The 17786-nt window shown below is 32.1% G+C and overlaps 1 protein-coding gene across 1 annotated transcript; it reads left to right on the top strand.

The window, feature by feature from the left end:
- Positions 1–245: 245 nt before the first annotated feature.
- On the top strand, positions 246–8731 carry LOC148198239 (DEAD-box ATP-dependent RNA helicase 28-like). The gene is made up of 19 exons (XM_088114918.1): positions 246–616; positions 1526–1705; positions 1935–2003; positions 2105–2211; positions 2776–2854; positions 3478–3651; positions 3776–3924; positions 4304–4399; positions 4603–4705; positions 4883–4945; positions 5160–5221; positions 5384–5480; positions 5956–6074; positions 6178–6220; positions 6449–6550; positions 7289–7390; positions 7515–7601; positions 7707–7981; positions 8263–8731. Exons 1-19 carry the CDS (start codon positions 281–283, stop codon positions 8276–8278), a joined length of 2259 nt encoding a protein of 752 aa, XP_087971044.1. The 5' UTR covers positions 246–280; the 3' UTR covers positions 8279–8731.
- Positions 8732–17786: the final 9055 nt, after the last annotated feature.

Consider the following 17786-nt stretch of genomic DNA (forward strand, 5'->3'; position numbering starts at 1 on the left):
AAATTTAAAATTTTGTTTTATAATAATATATTTTAGTATTTCAAAATAGTTAAATGTTAATTTTAGATTGTGATTTGTAAACTTTGAAATAGACCCTCAAGTATTTTCTGTAAATTTGTAAGGATTTTAAAAGGCTATTTAGGTGACTTCACTTCACAGCAATGGGTTGAAAAATGTTTGATCTGACCCGGCCCATTATCGCTCTTTTGCATAGTTTAAATTACAACTACACAATGCAGAACCCTTCTAAAAACCTGCGGCAAAAACAAACCAAACAACCATGTCGCCCAGCTTCGTCTTCGAACCTCCCAGCGACGAAGAAATCGAACACTCCGAACGAGAAGAGGAAGAAGAAGACGAAGAAGAACCAGAGGAAGCTGAGTCAGGATCAGATTCTGACTCAGAAGAAGAGGGACGGCACAAAGAAGCGCGGGTTTCGAAGAAGAAAACGCAGTCTCCATGGGACTTCGCCAAATACACGGAATCAGTGGCCGAGGAACACGCTCGCAGGAGCACAACCTCCGTGGACGAGAAAATCTCCAAAGCTCTCCGACAACGTTCCACGCCGCTCGTTGCGGAGCTTGACCACAGCTCCGAGTCTGAACTTGATGAACAAGTAATTATTGGGTTTTCTTTGTGTGCGTGTGTGTGCATTGGTGTACCCTTCTGGGTTTTTACTCTTACACGATGAGAAAAAGTGTTTTTTTTTTTGTTGGGGAGGATTGACCAGAAGTGCTTCACTGTTTCAGAAGTTGGTTTTGTTTGGGATTGAAAACGAATTATTGGGTTTTCTTTTTTATGTGTGTGTGCATTCGTATACTCTTCTGGTTTTTACACGATAAGAAAAAATGTTTTTATTTTTGTTGGGGAGGATTGTGAAGAAGTGCTTAACTGTTTCAGAAGTTGGTTTTATTTGGGATTGGGAACTAATTATTGGGTTTTCGTTTTTTTTTTACGTGGCCGTATACCTTCTGCATACACTATTGAAATTTTTGGTTATTGGGGAGGATTACATAAGTGTTTCTCTGTTTTCAGAAGATGGTTTTATTTAGGATTTGGATGTTTTCTATATGCTTCAAACGCTGTTTTTATTTTTGTTTTTTTTGGGCAAATTGAGGAAGGGGTCTGTCGGGTTTGCTCCAGTCCCAGGGGTTGAAAAATACTGCTTGTTTGTTTAAAAAACTTGATTATTTAGTTATTGAGTTTCTTTAGGAAGATCGTATAATGAGTGCTCATTTGTTTCAATAGTAGTGCTAGCAAAATGCATTGCAACACACTCCTGATGTGCTCTGTTATTGCAACACACTCCTGAGTGCATGAGTGGAGGCTTATTGAAGTAGTGAAACTTGTGGAAATTTTTGTTTTCTAATATATTTCAGCTAATAATACTGTGCTTTGAAACGGGTATTAGAGACGTGTTGCTAGCATTTCTTATTTTAGAATTTGCTCTCTGACCAACGATAGGCAATAGTGCTCATTTGTATCAAGAATTGATTTTTTTTTTAAATTTGTTGCTTTTGGTTAGGAAGATTATAAACCGGATGAAGAAGACGAAGAGGAGGGTTATGGTGGTGATAGCAAGTCCTTTTTTGCTCCTTCTGATGGAACCTCTTTCCATGCCGATTCCTTCCTGCAGCTTAATTTGTCTCGTCCTTTGCTCCGGGCTTGTGAGGCCCTGGGGTATGCTAAACCAACGCCAATTCAGGTTTTTTTTTTGGCTTTGTTGATTTTTATGTTAATTCTTAGCATTTATGGTTGCTTAATTAAATGCTATTTAGGATAGATTACCTTCAATATCTTGCCTTGCTTTATCTTTGAGTCTAAGCACTGGAATTAGTTGTGTGACTTCATGACGTGTTCTATCTTCATGCTATTTAGGACGCCTGTGCAGACAATTTTACTTTGTTTTTGGGCGTTTTGAATTTTGATGACAGGCAGCATGTATTCCATTGGCATTGTCTGGTCGTGATATATGTGGGAGTGCCATTACTGGGTCAGGGAAGGTATTCTATCTGTTACTTTTCTTCGGGTGTTTGTAAATTTGTGATATCTTGCTTCAGTGTTCCATATATTGTTCATATCATGCTCATGTGTTTCCATGCAGACAGCTGCATTTGCACTACCTACGCTAGAGAGGTTGTTGTTCCGTCCAAAACGCATGCGTGCAATAAGGGTCCTCATTCTTACTCCAACCAGAGAATTGGCCGTCCAGTAAGTGTTACAATTGTACTGATTTTTACTTTAGGATTTTGTTTATTTTGTAAAAGTATTCCAAATATAGTCTAGGAGAGAAAATGGCCTATGGATACTAAAATGTAGTATGAATGTGCTTGTCTTTTCTTTGACCATGTATGATGTGGGCTGACTAGTATATAGGCTTTGCATACTCGTTCTTCATTGTCACTTGCACAAAAGCTGGAATTAAAGTGGTTCATTGGGTATATAGATGGTTCAGTTCATGGTTGCATTGGATGGATATAATTTTTGAAACATTTATTGCTTTTTTAATGCATTTAAATTAATGCATCAAATTCAGATCAGGCACCTTTTAAATCAATGATTTGTATATGAATATATAAAATATAATACACACACATACATACATATATATATATATATATATATATATAATATAATTGTATTCATATATTTAATTCTGAAAATTAAGCACATCAAGCAGAAAAGGCTGTAGATTAAATTTCGAGAGTACTCTTTTTATGGTGATTCATGCTATTTGCTTTCCAAATATACTTATTTCTAATTTTTCTTTGACAGGGTTCACAGTATGATAGAAAAGCTTGCTCAGTTTACTGATATAAGGTGTTGCCTGGTTGTTGGGGGTCTGTCAACAAAGGTTTGATCACTATTTCAACTTCCTGACAGCTTAATTTGCAAGATTTTCTGGTGGTTCAGAATAGATTTATGTGCCTTTTGTGATGCTTTCAGTTTGCAGTCAGCTGTTATCGTATTGTCCACGAGAATTGTTTTCTTTTGCCTTCTGTCTCTTATAAAACCTGATAAATTTTGGGTTTTATACAGTACATTTCCTGTCTGTTTGACAGTTGATACATAAAAATCAATTGAGTTTGAAGACATTAATTTTCTTTCATACTATCAATGAATTTAAATTTGACATGTTTGAACACTGTATATGATATGATATCTCTTTGTAGATGATATGAATTGATTTAAGAAAGAATTTTGTAAAAGTAACCTTTTCTGATGACTAATTAGATTAGTGAGCCTTTGAAGAAATATTCCAAACTAATAAACTAAGAGAATATGACGGATTGTATTCAATAAACTAAAACCATTGGTTTCTTCATAATCAGTGGTCTGTCTCATTTTTTTTTTCCAAATTTTAAATAATTGTGGCTTTTATAGCTATAAAATTTTTCTACTTTTGTCTAGTTGATTGGGGACAAAGATTGTCTCCTTTGCTATTTGTGGTTTACAAGCGGTATTTTGCCATCCTAGGTGCAAGAGGTTGCTTTGAGATCAATGCCAGACATTGTTGTGGCTACTCCAGGACGCATGATTGACCATTTACGCAATGCCATGTCTGTTGATTTGGATGATCTTGCTGTTCTCATCCTTGATGAGGCAGATCGTCTTTTGGAGCTTGGATTTAGTGCTGAAATTCAAGAACTTGTGAGTTTTAGTGTCCTTTTAATACAAGAACCATTACACTTAAAAATATGCTGTATAAATTTTCCTGATATCAATTTTTAAAATAAAAAGTGTTAAAAATGTGTGTTTGTTTAATGTTAAACAGGTTCGCTTGTGCCCCAAAAAAAGGCAGACTATGTTGTTTTCAGCAACAATGACTGAGGAGGTTGATGAACTTATTAAGCTTTCCCTGTCAAAGCCCTTGCGTCTTTCTGCTGACCCATCTACAAAACGGCCTGCAACCTTGACTGAGGAGTAATTTCTTTGTCTCATTATTATTTCTAATCTCATAATCACTTATCTCTACTTCTGTTCTGTATGCTTTGATGATAGTCAGCTGTATGTCGTATTGTAGTGATCAATAAAAGGTTATTGTGGAAGAAAAATCAATAAGTAATACTTCTTCAATGTTCTTTTGTTGTAAGCAAGTCTTTTAATGGAATGGACATTGAATGGTTTTATTTTTTGAACTTTAAAAGCATATGAAGGAGAGCATATTTCATGCTTGTTTAGAGTATATTTTAATCCATAGAAGTTACTTGTACAAAACTATTATTTTAAAACATGGGTTCACAAGGTTTTGGCATCAATTAAAATCTTTCAAGCTTTGTTAATTATTTTTTTTCTATTCCAGAGTTGTTAGAATACGAAGAATGCGTGAAGTAAACCAGGAGGCTGTTCTTCTTGCAATGTGCTCAAAAACTTTTACCTCCAAAGTCATCATATTCAGGTTTCATTTATCATTTCCTATGCTTATTCATGTAGGATTTGATTCTATATCATGAACTGGTTATGGATTCTGTCATCATATGAAACTGATTGGCGACAAGTAGGAGGTTGATTTTACTACAACTCCAGTGTCATACTATTACTCCTCTAATCTATGTTGGTCTTCACTTGCACTGCTTTATAAGTATTCTTTCCTTTGTGCAGTGGAACAAAGCAAGCAGCACATAGATTAAAGATTATATTTGGATTAGCTGGCATAAAAGCTGCTGAGCTTCATGGAAATCTTACTCAAGCCCAGCGTCTGGAAGTATGTTGTTAATAATTGATGGGTGTATTATTCGTATTTTTTTCTATTTGGTTTATTTTGTAGTTATGTTGCTATCACATTTTTTGGATACTAAACTTGATGATTTCATGTTCTTTTTTCCTGTTGAAATTAGTTGTGATTGTGACAAGATTTACTCCCTTCTGATTGTCTATTCAGGCTTTGGAACAGTTTAGGAAGCAGCAAGTGGATTTTTTGGTTGCAACAGACGTGGCTGCTCGTGTACGACTCTATTCTTGATGTTTCCTTCTTCTTTATCCTCTGAATATATTTTATTAATTGTATTGTTAAATCAAACACCCTTTTGATCTCGTAAAACTGTGGTCACTCAAGGTGATCCTACAATTATTAAATATGTGGTTTTTTTAGCATTTTCTTTTGGCATTTTGGAATTTGGATATAAATCTTACACTGTTGCCTATGCTTTTATTTGTAGGGCCTTGACATTATTGGTGTTCAAACAGTTATCAACTTTGCATGTCCACGTGATCTTACTAGGTATAGTCTATGATATCCATCTTTTTGTTAACTGGTAACTTTGCTTGACGTGTTGCTGCTGTGCTGTATATATGAGAATATATTTATTGATCTCACCTTAAACAATATCTCATTCTCTCCATGGTCATCCTGGTAACTTAAATAATTCTTTTATCCCCAAAGCTATGTTCATCGTGTGGGTCGAACTGCAAGAGCTGGAAGAGAAGGATATGCTGTCACTTTTGTGACTGACAATGATCGATCACTTTTAAAAGCCATTGTGAGTATCGTTTTAAGAATTGCTCCATTTTTTTCAGTTTTTTTTTCATATTTTTCCTTATTTTTAAGGTAAAAAAGGTTGCATGAGTTCATGTTCATCTGGATTTTGGGTCCTCTTCCTCGTCCTTTTTAGTAATTTATACATATTCTGCCAATGTATGTTAATTATTTTTTCCCAATTAGTTATTCAAGTTTGACATTTCATCGGAAAGTTTCTACACCAAATATTTTAATTACATAGTCTACAGAGAAATATCCCATTCACTGTGTATGTACTAATTTTAGTTTTTATTTGGTCCGGATTATATATACCTTTACTATTAATCATTTCACTAAAATATGCCTGAAGAATACCAGATATTTTTATTGTTTTCCTATTAAGGGAGAGAATACACAAATGGAAAAAAAAAATCTAGTTATGCTTTAAATGAGCCATTTATAATCAGTCCTGTAACTATTGATTTTCAATTAATTAGGCCAAGAGAGCCGGTTCAAAGTTGAAAAGCCGCATTGTTGCTGAGCAATCTATACTTAAGTGGTCTCATATTATTGAGCAAATGGAGGATCAAATTGATGAAGTACTTCGAGAAGAGAGGTGTTGATTGTATATTATTTTATTTAGTTTTTAAGGCTTCATTCTTTATCTTTCACTTCCATTTTACTAATATTTTACTGTATTTATATTTCTATTTATTCAGTGAAGAGAGAATTCTAAGGAAAGCTGAAATGGAGGCCACAAAGGTATTTACCAGTTATCTTGTTTTTCTTGCTTCCAATATTGGCATGCCTTGGATAACTAAAAATGTAATCATGTCTATGTCATTTCAGAGTAACATCGCTTAGAAAATTATATTATCTTAATTTTATTATGTTACAGTCCCTGACTTCGGAACCAGTATGATTATTTTCATTTTCTCATCATTAACATTTCCCCTTTACTAAAAGTATGCACTTATATGACATTGGCAGGCCGAAAACATGATTGAACATAAGGACGAGATCTTTTCCCGTCCCAAAAGAACATGGTTTGTCACAGAGAAGGAGAAAAAGCTTGCTGCCAAAGCAGCTAAGGTAGAATATCTTCTTATCTTCCTGAAATAATCTCAAATTAGTGGCATTAATTTACCATCTTACGATGGATTGATTGAGCGTTATACTTCAGAAGAAATCTCACTCCGTTCTTATAATATATTTATGCATGTCTGGATTACAGCTTATTCAGAAGAAATCTCACTCCGTCTCCCATTTTCAGCTTCTTAAGGATATCTTTTGGAAAATGGTTGTTGTTTCTTCTAAAATAATAGCTAAATCAAACATGCAATTAGTCTTATATTAACTAGTAATTACAATGATTCAATCCTAATTACACAAATATAGAAACCTTAATTAGTTCCTAAGATTGCCCCTAATTGATTCTATCATATACACGTATGCTTCATTTCAGTAAGTATCCAGCGATATATTTTAATGATTATTGTTGAGAAGAGAGAAACTGGAAAGACATATAATGAGTTACATGTGTGTTACACACATGGAACAACAATAAGGAATATAATCAATTGTTAATACAGCGAAATGTTTACCAAGATATTTTCCTATCTATTATGGTCGAATCATATCACATTTTCCTATTTAATGTAATCAAGTCATATTTTAGCAATTATAATGCACATGAACAACGGTGACTCTTTCCTTTATAATGCACGTGAACAAACTAATGACTGAATGGCAAGTTATTTTTGTTTAGATTTCTCTTTCTTGGGTGAAATATTTCCAATTGTTGATAAGAAATACAATAATTATGATCAGGCATCCTCCCAAGAGAAGAACAAGAGTTCTGGGAAAGAGGTAATTAGCGCCGAACAAGCTGAAGACCTCAGAATGAAGGAAAAGAGGAAGCGAGAGCGAGAGGTAACAGAGTTTCCCAATTTTGTTATGCATGCAGTTTGTTTGTTTATATACATATAAAATGTAAGTGGGCTTGCATGTTTATGCATTGCTATGTATTTACTTGATGAATATGTCTTTGGTGTAGAAACATTTGCCTAGAAAGAAGCGCAGAAAGTTAGAAGCAGCTAGAGAGATGTTGGAGGATGAGGAGCAGGATGGTAACCAAGTAGAGGTATATGCACTCCTCCTTCCTATTAACATTCTTCATGCATGAAGGCTGAAATATACTCTTTGTTGTTCTTCTTGTTGCACTTAAAATAAATGCATGTGATTGCAGGCCAAGGGAACGAATAAAAAAGAAAAGGGTGGATTGTCACTTGTTGATCTTGCTTATCGACGGGCAAAAGCAGTGAAGGCTGTTAAGAAGGCAGTAGATTCTGGCAAGATTGTGAAGAAGAGTCAGAAGAAATCTAGTAATGTTCCAAGGAAAACTCCTTCAAGGACAGAAGAGATGAGGGATCTATTCCAGACTGACATGAAGGATAAAAAGCCAAAAAGAAGAGGTGTTGGAGGAGGAAAGAAGGCGAAGAGTTCATTCAAAAGCAAGTCAAGGTATTAATATTGTCTCTTTTCTGAAACCAGTAACTCTGAGCTTTTAAGCATCCCTCAAATCATTGATCTCATCTTGATTCATTCTATTTGCTTCTAAAGTTGTTCATTGTTTTCATTTTCATTTTCTTTGGTTCATTACTTTTACAGTGATTAGATATTTGTTTGCCCCTCTAGTTATAATTCTGTAGTTACTACATTGGTAACTTTATGCATGTCGATTTATTTTACACTAGTTTGTTCAATGCCAAAAAATGAACTCTCAATTCAAATTCCCTTTTCAGGTACAAGCGCAAGTAGTCTGTGAAGCTGATAATCCTTGTCATAAACTTGTGCATGGAAGGACCATAGAAACCTGCAGTGTGTCCTTGTTACTAACCAGACACGTATTCAAATGCTTATAATACCAGATATCTACTCCCACCATTGGAGGTGTGAATTTCAACTGATGCATTTGGGTGGTCATGGTGAGTGGTGAGTGGTGAGTGGTGTGTAACCTCTGTTGTGGGGTTATGATAGCTGTAACTAATACTACCAGTACTGCTTTTTTGGTAATTGTATCACTAGCTTTTTGTTCTCATCCCAAAAGGACAGCATGATTTATTGCTGTCCAATTTTGTAAAACTAGCATCAGATTGACTTTTAAATGTTGCCCATAGAATTATTTTTCAGAGAGCTCTTGAATTCTTTCTGCTGTACTTCTGTTAAGACACCATTTATGCAATACAATAGCATGTTGGGGTTGGATGATCATTTCATTGTAAATGCCAAAATTCTCCTGAGCTGCTTACTATTGACCCTCTGCTGTCAGTGGCTATTTTAAGGAAATTAAATCATAAAAGAAGAGGTTTAACAGTACTTCACTCTGAAAGAATTAAGTTGGATGTTAGACTCATGTTTATTATTTAAACACGATACCAATATAAAATAAAAAAATGTAAAATTTTAATTTGTAGAAAGTATATGTCTAAAACAAACAATCAGGATTTAATTAGTAATTTGACTTTATATTTGTGTTTTTGATTTGTTTTGATTTTTATATTTTTTTTATTCAATTGAGTTTTTCTTTCAAAAAAAAATTCAATATAATTTCTTCTATTAAATTTACAATTGATATTAACCGTTGTTTGTAACATAGTTGAGTGTCACTTGTCAAAAATAGAAGATTTAGATTTTGATAAGGATTTTGAAAAAAAAAATAATAGAGGATTTAGATTTTGATATAAGATAAATTCAGTTTTGACACGTTCTAAATTATGTTAATATTAATTTAAAGAAAAAGATTATTTAAGTCAAAAATCGGGTAAAGAATAACAATTTATATTAAGAAAAATACTGACAGTTGAAATAATCTTTTCACAACTATTATATTAATTCAGTAATATGAATTAATGACTGATAAGTTAAATAAAATTGTTATAAGTCTATTAATATATATTTTTCTTTATATAAGATTAAGTTTCGGCTTTTAAAGGGTTTTAACTGTTTTCAGTAGTGACTTAATTAGTTATTATATGTTGTTCTCTCCATCACCATCGTATACTTTCTCAACCTTTTCATATTATTTTAATTCTAATTATATTTTAAGTTAAAAGTTTTTACTTTTATCCTATTTTAAATAATTTAAAATCTTAATCCTTATTTACTTTCTGTCCAACATCCATAGAACTCTTTTTCCCTTTCCCCATTTCCGTTTCACCTCCCCTCTTCCTTTTCTTTCTTTTACGTTTTGTTTCTTTCCCGTTTTCCTTTTGGTTTGAAAGCTTTCATTGCCGCCAAGGGGTGGAGGAGCGTCCAGAGCTTCGAGGAGGAGCTTGGATCGAGTTCCTTTGCAGCTTGTTTTCGTCTTCTTCAGGTTGGTTTTCTTCACCATTCTCTTCCTTTGTGTTAGATAGTTTAATTTAGGGTTTATTATTGTTTGTGTGCTTTGAATCTGTGTGTTTTGTCATTGTTGATGGAGTGTTGTTGTCGTTGGTTCAATTGTGTGTCGCCTGAACAGACCACGCGAATGCTAAAACGGATGTAGGATATTCGTTTGGTCTTTAACGGATATCCGACTTCCATTGACAGATGTGAGAGATCCGTTGAAGGCCAAATGGATATCTCACACCCGTTTCGGCCTTTTAGGGTTTTTTCTTCTTCAATATTAAATATAGAATGTTAGAAGCACAGAGTCAATCCATGTAACAGAGATGTTGCAATCAGTCTCGCAACTTAATATTAAAAGTTCAAAGCTCAATCCAATATATATTTTACAAAAACATTAAATTTAAAAACTAATTACATATAACGCGCAAAATACAAAAATATAAATATAAACTAATATAAATATACATTATTAAAATACATCAAAAATATATTCAAAAATAATAAATCAAAACATTTAAATTAAATTATTAAAATATCTCCAAAATTAATATAAAAGAATAAACTAATAAAACAAAACCTAAAATAAAATTGTAAACTTTAAACAGATGTGACATCCGTCAACGGATGCCAACATCCGTTTAAGGTGAAACGGATGTCGACATCCGTTTTACCTTAAACGGATGTTGACATCCGCTGAAGGATGCTCACCTCTGTTTAAAGTTTACATTTTTATTTTAGGGTTGATTACACACCTGGAGGAAGCACCACTGCACCTTTAAGCACCACCACACCACTAAGACGATACTGCTTGATAAATTATTTCCACCACCACCAACTTTTGCAACCTCTCACTAAGTATATCACTAAATGAAACTCACCGCATTCTCAGAACGAAACAAAGAGAGGAAGAAGTGCAACGTTAAAATGAAAGAAGAGCTTGTCGCTCATGCATTCATGTAGGGGACTAGTAATAGGTCATTACTGGAATGGATTGGGAGTGGGTAAAAGTTCAAAAATATTAACCCTAAAAATAAAATTTTACTAAAAGACAAAACAGTAAAGAGGAGGTGAAGGAGCAAGAGGTGGTAGTGCAGAGAGCAACACCCTTAGTTCTTAGTATCACATTAGTTAAGAGTAGTAATTGTATTTTATCAAATACTTTTGATTAGTTAAAAGGATAAATAATTTGGCATGACGTGAAATTTTACTTTATTTTTTCCTGTTTTTTGAATTCATTTTATAAATATTTTCTAAAAAAATAGTTACCCCATGATTGAAAAAAAATGTAGCTATTTTTTTTTCGTGTTATTTTTGAATTAGGCCTTTTGAAAGTATTGAAAGAATCTTTAGTGTTGTATGTTAAGAAAAGTAAAATTATGTTGTAGATAATACCATTAAAATGTTGATAACTTTCGATTGCCCTATTTGGAAGAAACATACTCTTGTTAAAAATTCTTAAATAGTTTATCAAAAACATATTTTATTTATTTATTTATTTTAGATTAGTTAATCTAGAACTTCATTGTAGACCTTTTCTCTTTATTTTTTCTTTTGTATTTTTAGCTTGTTTTCAACTATAGTAATGTATGTTTCATCTTTATTATATTAGAAACTAATTGCCTGTTTAGAGAGAAAAAAACTTGCTTGAACAATGGTGATGGAGACAAACCAATTTCTCATTGATGTGAATTCTTGTTTGGCACTAATGACCTAATTTGGAATTAAAAAGAAAACATGTTTCAAATTATTTGTCCTGAAATTTACGACACAACTAGTACAATTCAAAATTTTCAATCTTATATTTATATATTATACTATAAAGTATAATATATATATATATATATATATATATATATATATATATATATATATTAAAAAAGGTTTAAAATTTATATATCAACTCATTCTACTTAAATATTCAAATTAAATTTATTTTTTAATTTAAATTTTAAAAACATCAATTTTAAACTTATAATATTTTTAAAATATCAAAAATATAAATATAAAATGAAACTTTTAATTTTTAAATTTTAATATTTAAAATAATTATAAAATTTGTATTTCCCTGTTTAAAAAATATTATTTGAAATAATTTAAAAACATGTCTTTTTTCTTTATTTAAAAAGTTGTATTTGAAATAATTTAAAAAACCACATTTTCCTTTGTTTAAAAAACTACATTTCAAATATTAAAATTTAAAAATTTAAAGGGTCACTTTACATTTATATTTTTAATATTTTAGAAAACGTATAAGTTTAAAATAAGGTTTTTTTTATTAAAAATTTAAAATATAAAAAAATTAATTTCAATATTTAGGTAAAATGATTTGATGATAAATAGTAAAAACTTATTTTAATATGTATGTTTAAGTTGTAATTTGTAACCTCTCATTTTAATAGTATAAAACTATTAAAATAAGACATACATAAATGAGAATTACAAGGAATTTGATGCTACTAGAACAAGAGATCCTATTCTTGACAGAACAAGGACTATCTATCTTGTTGCTTTTCTCTCTCAACCAAATGTTGAATCCCCAGAAAGATGTCCTCCCTAAGCTGCAAAAAGAGAAAACAACACACAAACAGATAAACACAGACGCAAGGGTAAGCTGGTTTATAATTGAAGCATGATATATATATATATATATATATATATATATATATATATATATATATATAAACTCATTTCAACAGGTTACACACAATAAACATATCACTACACAGTCATAAAACACTTTATGCAGGACACTTATTATGAATGGACTGTCCAGACTTAGAATAATTATCGAGCTTTGGCGGGTTGTGCACTTATGGTAGCTTCTACTACTTTGCAAAGCCATTGCCAATGAGTTTCACCCTACCACACTCACAAGGTTAGTTTGTTCCACGCCTTGGATCATACTGGAAGCACCCAAGACTAAGACCTCCTACTACTCCTCACGACATGGATCAATCCTCTCTACATGAGAATGAAAGACCTTTGGAGTTTCAGGATAACCCCAAAACTAAGCTCCTGCATTCATTCTAAACATACTTGAACCTCACCAAGAGATCCCACTTTGGAACTTACTTTCACCACTTTGAAACCATACTTTGAAACCACATACTTTCACTTTGAATCTAAGCACATAACTTTGATATTATTGATATCACTTCACATTCACATAGTAAACCAATACATGAGACTCATGGTCATACATTAAAGAAATAGAAACAACCATACAAGTAATTAGAAATCACCTAATAACACAATTTATTCATGGCATATTGATACTCATCTTTAGGTAAGGAAAACAACTTTGAAACCCTCACCAACAGCTTCGGAAGGGTAAAAAACCCCCTCAAAATGACCTAAATAACGTCAAAAACCAATAACCGGAACCCCAAATTTGAGATCCCGAAAACTGAAAAAAAACCCAAAATCTACTAAATTGCGCCCAGAGCCCCCAAAAAGGGGCGCTCGGGCGCCAGACCTCTGGAACAGGGGCGCTCAGGGGACACCCAAGCGAATTCTTCTCGAAAAAATGCCCAGGGGCCCTTGGAGGGCGCCCACCGTTGCACTAGGTTCTAAAATTCACCTATTTGGACTTTGGCGAGCCTCTATGCAAGTTTAAATGATTCCTAAACACTCTTAGGCGCTGAGAAACATCTAAAATCATACCTCTTACTTGAATTAACCACTCCAAACCCAAATTGACCTATGAAAACCCAAATTCACTATGATAAGCTACCCAAACTCAAATCTACCTCTTATACCACCCATGTTACTGATTTTGCTACACAACCAATTTTATATTGACTCAATAATGGACTCTAATCCAACTCTCACTCCACAAAACTGCCCCTTTTTATTTTTTTCGCAACTGGGATCGCGACGGGCAGACGACGAAACTCTTAAAAAATAATAAGGAGGTTGAAAATCAGAGTTTGGAGTTTCCACCATAGTTTATTCTAGAAAACTACAGAAAAACCATAAAAGTAAGGAATGGTCTATGAAATCAGAGTTGAGTTCGGGAGTCGGTTACGTGTAGGGAAGGTGTTAACACCCCTACAACGCCTGCCTGAAAGCAGTACCTTTAATTAAACGTGCAAAGTTGATGTGATTTTCAAAATGGTTATTTTCCCCGAAAATAAAAATGCAAGACAATACAAATGAAAGAAAAATATTTTTTTTTATTTTTAGGAAGCCTGACAAGGATTGACTTTGCTCCTACGTATTCTCATGTGAGAAATGAGGGGTACGTAGTTCTTTTGAAAATATTTTTGGAAAGTTTGAGAAGGAAAGTTTGAGAATTTGTTTGTAAAATTGTTTGAAAATTGATTTAGGATAATTTTGGACTTTTAGGGAAGTGAACCTGACAAGGATTGACCTTGCTTCTACGTATCTCCACTTTTAATGGAGAATCAATGATAACGTAGTTCTGGCTCAGAATGATTGTATGAGAATGTTTATATTTTTTAGCTTTCTGGATATTTTATATTTTTTTGGAATTTTGATATAATATTTATATTCTACGTAAAGAGCACTAGACTGATGCGTACAATCACACGAGTACTCACACGACTTTTTGTTTATTTTTATTGTTTTGCGTAATGAGCACTAGGCTGATGTGTACGATCGCACGAGTACTCATACGATTTCTTTTGTTTATTTTAATGTTTTGCATAGTGAGTACTAGGTTGATGCATACGATCGCACGAGTACTCATATGACCTTTTTGTTTACTTTATTGTTTTGCGTAATGAGCACTAGGTTGATGCGTACGATCGCACGAGTACTCATACGATTTTTTTTGTTTATTTTTATATTTTGGGTAATGAGTACTAGGCTGATGTGTATGATCGCACAAGTACTCATACCGTTATTTATATTAGGTTAAATATGTTTTTGGTCCTTAACTTTCAGTGAAAATTAGAATTAATCCCTCTTCAAAACTTTGACCTAATTTAGTTCCCAAACTTTAGAAATGTGTGAATTTAGTCCTTTTAACTAAATTTTGTTAGGTTTATTTGATGTTTTAAGTGCGTTTCATGATAGCATTTGAGTTGTTTACACTGTTTGACACATTTTTGCTTCAATGTTAACTGAGAAATGTGTTTAAAACTTCAAATAAAGTTAACAAAATTTAGTTAAAAAGACTAAATTCACACATTTCTAAAGTTTGGGAACTAAATTAGTCCAAAGTTTTAAAGAGGGACTAATTCCAATTTTCAATGAAAGTTAAGGGACCAAAAACATATTTAACCCTTTATATTATTATATATTTTTAAAGTTTTATGTATTTTTGTCATTTTTTATTTATTTTTATTTTAAGAAATAGAGATGAGTTGAAAGATCTATGACACACAAATGTAAAAAAAAACATAAAATCAAATAAATGGGGTAGAAAACAAAATAAATTTATAAATTAAAAAAAATGATCAAAACGTATAAATGGAATGAGAAGAATATGTGTACCTTGTTGAAGATTTGAATGATGGAGGAAAACTTTACTTGGAATAAGTGTTGAGAAGAGGTAGATGGAAGGTGAAGAAGATAACCTTGGAGTAGAAATGTGGTATGGGATTTAATGTGTACATAGGAGTTAGGAAATGGTAAAGTGTGAGAGAAGAATGAAGTAGAGTTTTGGGATGGAATGAAGAGGTTTTGAGAGAGAAGAGATGAATATTATGTAATTGTGTATGTATGAAGTGAAGAGTGTATGGGTATTTATAAAGTTATGGATGAAGAAAGTTGATGAATAAAAACAATATAATAAGTTGGTGGAAAATTTATATGAAATAAAATATAATAAAAAAAAGTAAATAGTAAAAGTTAATGTGGAAAATTAGTGAAAGAAGTAATATAAAAAAGTTGGTAAAGAAATTGGGTGAAATAAAATATAGTAAAAGTAAATGTGGAAAATAAGTGAAATAAATAATATAAAAAGTGGGTGAAAAAATTACGTGAAATAAAATATAATAAAAAAAATGAATAGAAAAAGTTAACGTGGAAAATAAGTGAAAGAAATAATATAAAAAGTTGGTGGAGAATTAGGTGAAATAAAATATAGTAAATAGTAAAAGTTAATGTGAAAAATAAGTGAAAGAAATAATATAAAATGTTGGTGGTAAAAATTACGTGAAAAAAATATAATAAAAAAAAGTAAATAGTAATAGTTAATGTGGAAAATAGGTGAAAGAAATAATATAAAAAATTGGTGAAGAAATTAGATGAAATAAAATATAGTAAATAGTAAAAGTTAATGTGTAAAATAAGTGAAAGAAATAATATAAAAAATTGGTGGAGAAGTAGTGAAATAAAATATAGTAAATAGTAAAAATTAATGTGAAAAATAAGTAAAAGAACTAATATAAAAAATGGGTGGAGAAATTTAGTGAAATAAAATATAATAAAAAAGTAAGTGGAAAAATTAGAAAACTTAGAAAAAAAATTAAATAATAAATATATATAAAATGTAATAGTAAATGAAAAATGTAGTTGATGTGGAGGATGATGTGGAAGGTGACGTGGAGAGTGAGGTGTGATAAGAAAAAAGAAGTGGTGAGGAAGTAAACAAATGTGGGATTATTTTGGGCCATTGGGCTATAGGTTAAAAATTTAATTTTGGGGATGCAAAAAGTAAAACAAATAGGTTTTTTTATTATTTTTATTTATTTTTTTGTGATGAATTTTATTTACTCGGACAAAATTGGGTGTTGACAATATTCACTACCCAACACCCTTTTAATGGACTCAAATTCACTTCAACCAAATCTCACCAACACTTTTCTACATAATAAACTAGATTTTACTGGTTTAATCACTCTCACAAGTCCAAATGGACTTCAAAACAACCCCTATACATTTATTTTCCCAATCCAATGCTTACTCGAAAATCCACCTACCAAAACCCTAAATTTTCTCTCCAAAATAAGTAAGACTTGAACTCATTTTAACTCCCTCCCTTAACCTCCTAAGTTTTGACCATCTAATGATGATAACCAACCATAAATCACTCCAAAATCAATTACAAACTACAGATTCCACAATGTGATCACTATTTCAAAAATTGACATACCCACTTCATCAATTTAAGCTATAAAACTAGACTGTAGTTTTCACACCTTCCTAACCATTATTATTAATACCCTTTATCTCAACAACACATTAAGTTCATCATATCATAACTCATAATAGCAACCATAACTTCCTAATTCTAAAACACATTCTAATGTACTCGCATTCAACATTTTTCCCAAATTTAACATCATAAATTACCATATAATCAAATACACACAATTCATAGATTTCAAACATCTTACAATACCTATGAAAAACAAATTAGCTTCCCTTACCTTGGTAGGTGGATTTCAAACTCTCACAAAGTCATAGATTTCTCGCCCGACGCTCCTACCACGAAGAAATTTAGAAAAACGCCTACAATTGACGGAATGACAGTTGAGATGAAATCTTAGGACCCATAATTAACTAAGAATCAAAGCAGATACTCAATTGAAACATGCACACAGATTGGGTATGCATGATCATAAACCTAAGATACACCGAGAAAAGAGGTAGAAACTTACCCACTCTACCGCAGAATTTGATCGGTGCATAATGAAGACAACTCAGCGGTGATCACATAGGAACTTTCTGATCGAGATGATCAGAGGGGAAGAAATTGTAGAGAGAAGGTAGAGAGAGTTTAGAGATCAGTTTTAGAGAGATGAACTGTGCTTTAAGTAATGAGACGAGTGTATGAACTTCTATTTATATTATCGACTTATTTTAATATAAAATAATCGGTCTCATTATTTTAAAACACCTATCTACTCTAATACTCTATTTTCTAGGTTCTTATATTCTCTTCGACAACAAAAATTTTCATCCTCGAAAATTCATTCATCAAATAGAAGTAACAACCTATTTTCCTTTCATTCTCTATCACAACCAT

This window comes from Vigna umbellata, chromosome 5 (genome assembly GCF_029865625.1).
Source record: "Vigna umbellata cultivar VRB3 chromosome 5, Vumbellata_1.0, whole genome shotgun sequence".
Classification (NCBI taxonomy): domain Eukaryota; kingdom Viridiplantae; phylum Streptophyta; class Magnoliopsida; order Fabales; family Fabaceae; genus Vigna; species Vigna umbellata.

What these genes read in the sequence shown, in the direction of transcription:
- LOC148198239 (XM_088114918.1), top strand. Translation starts at nt 281, where the DNA reads ATGTCGCCCAGCTTCGTCTTCGAACCTCCCAGCGACGAAGAAATCGAA. An exon ending in AGTCTGAACTTGATGAACAA is followed by an intron (nt 617 to 1,525) that starts GTAATTATTGGG and finishes GCTTTTGGTTAG; the next exon opens with GAAGATTATAAACCGGATGA. An exon ending in CTGAAATGGAGGCCACAAAG is followed by an intron (nt 6,221 to 6,448) that starts GTATTTACCAGT and finishes TGACATTGGCAG; the next exon opens with GCCGAAAACATGATTGAACA.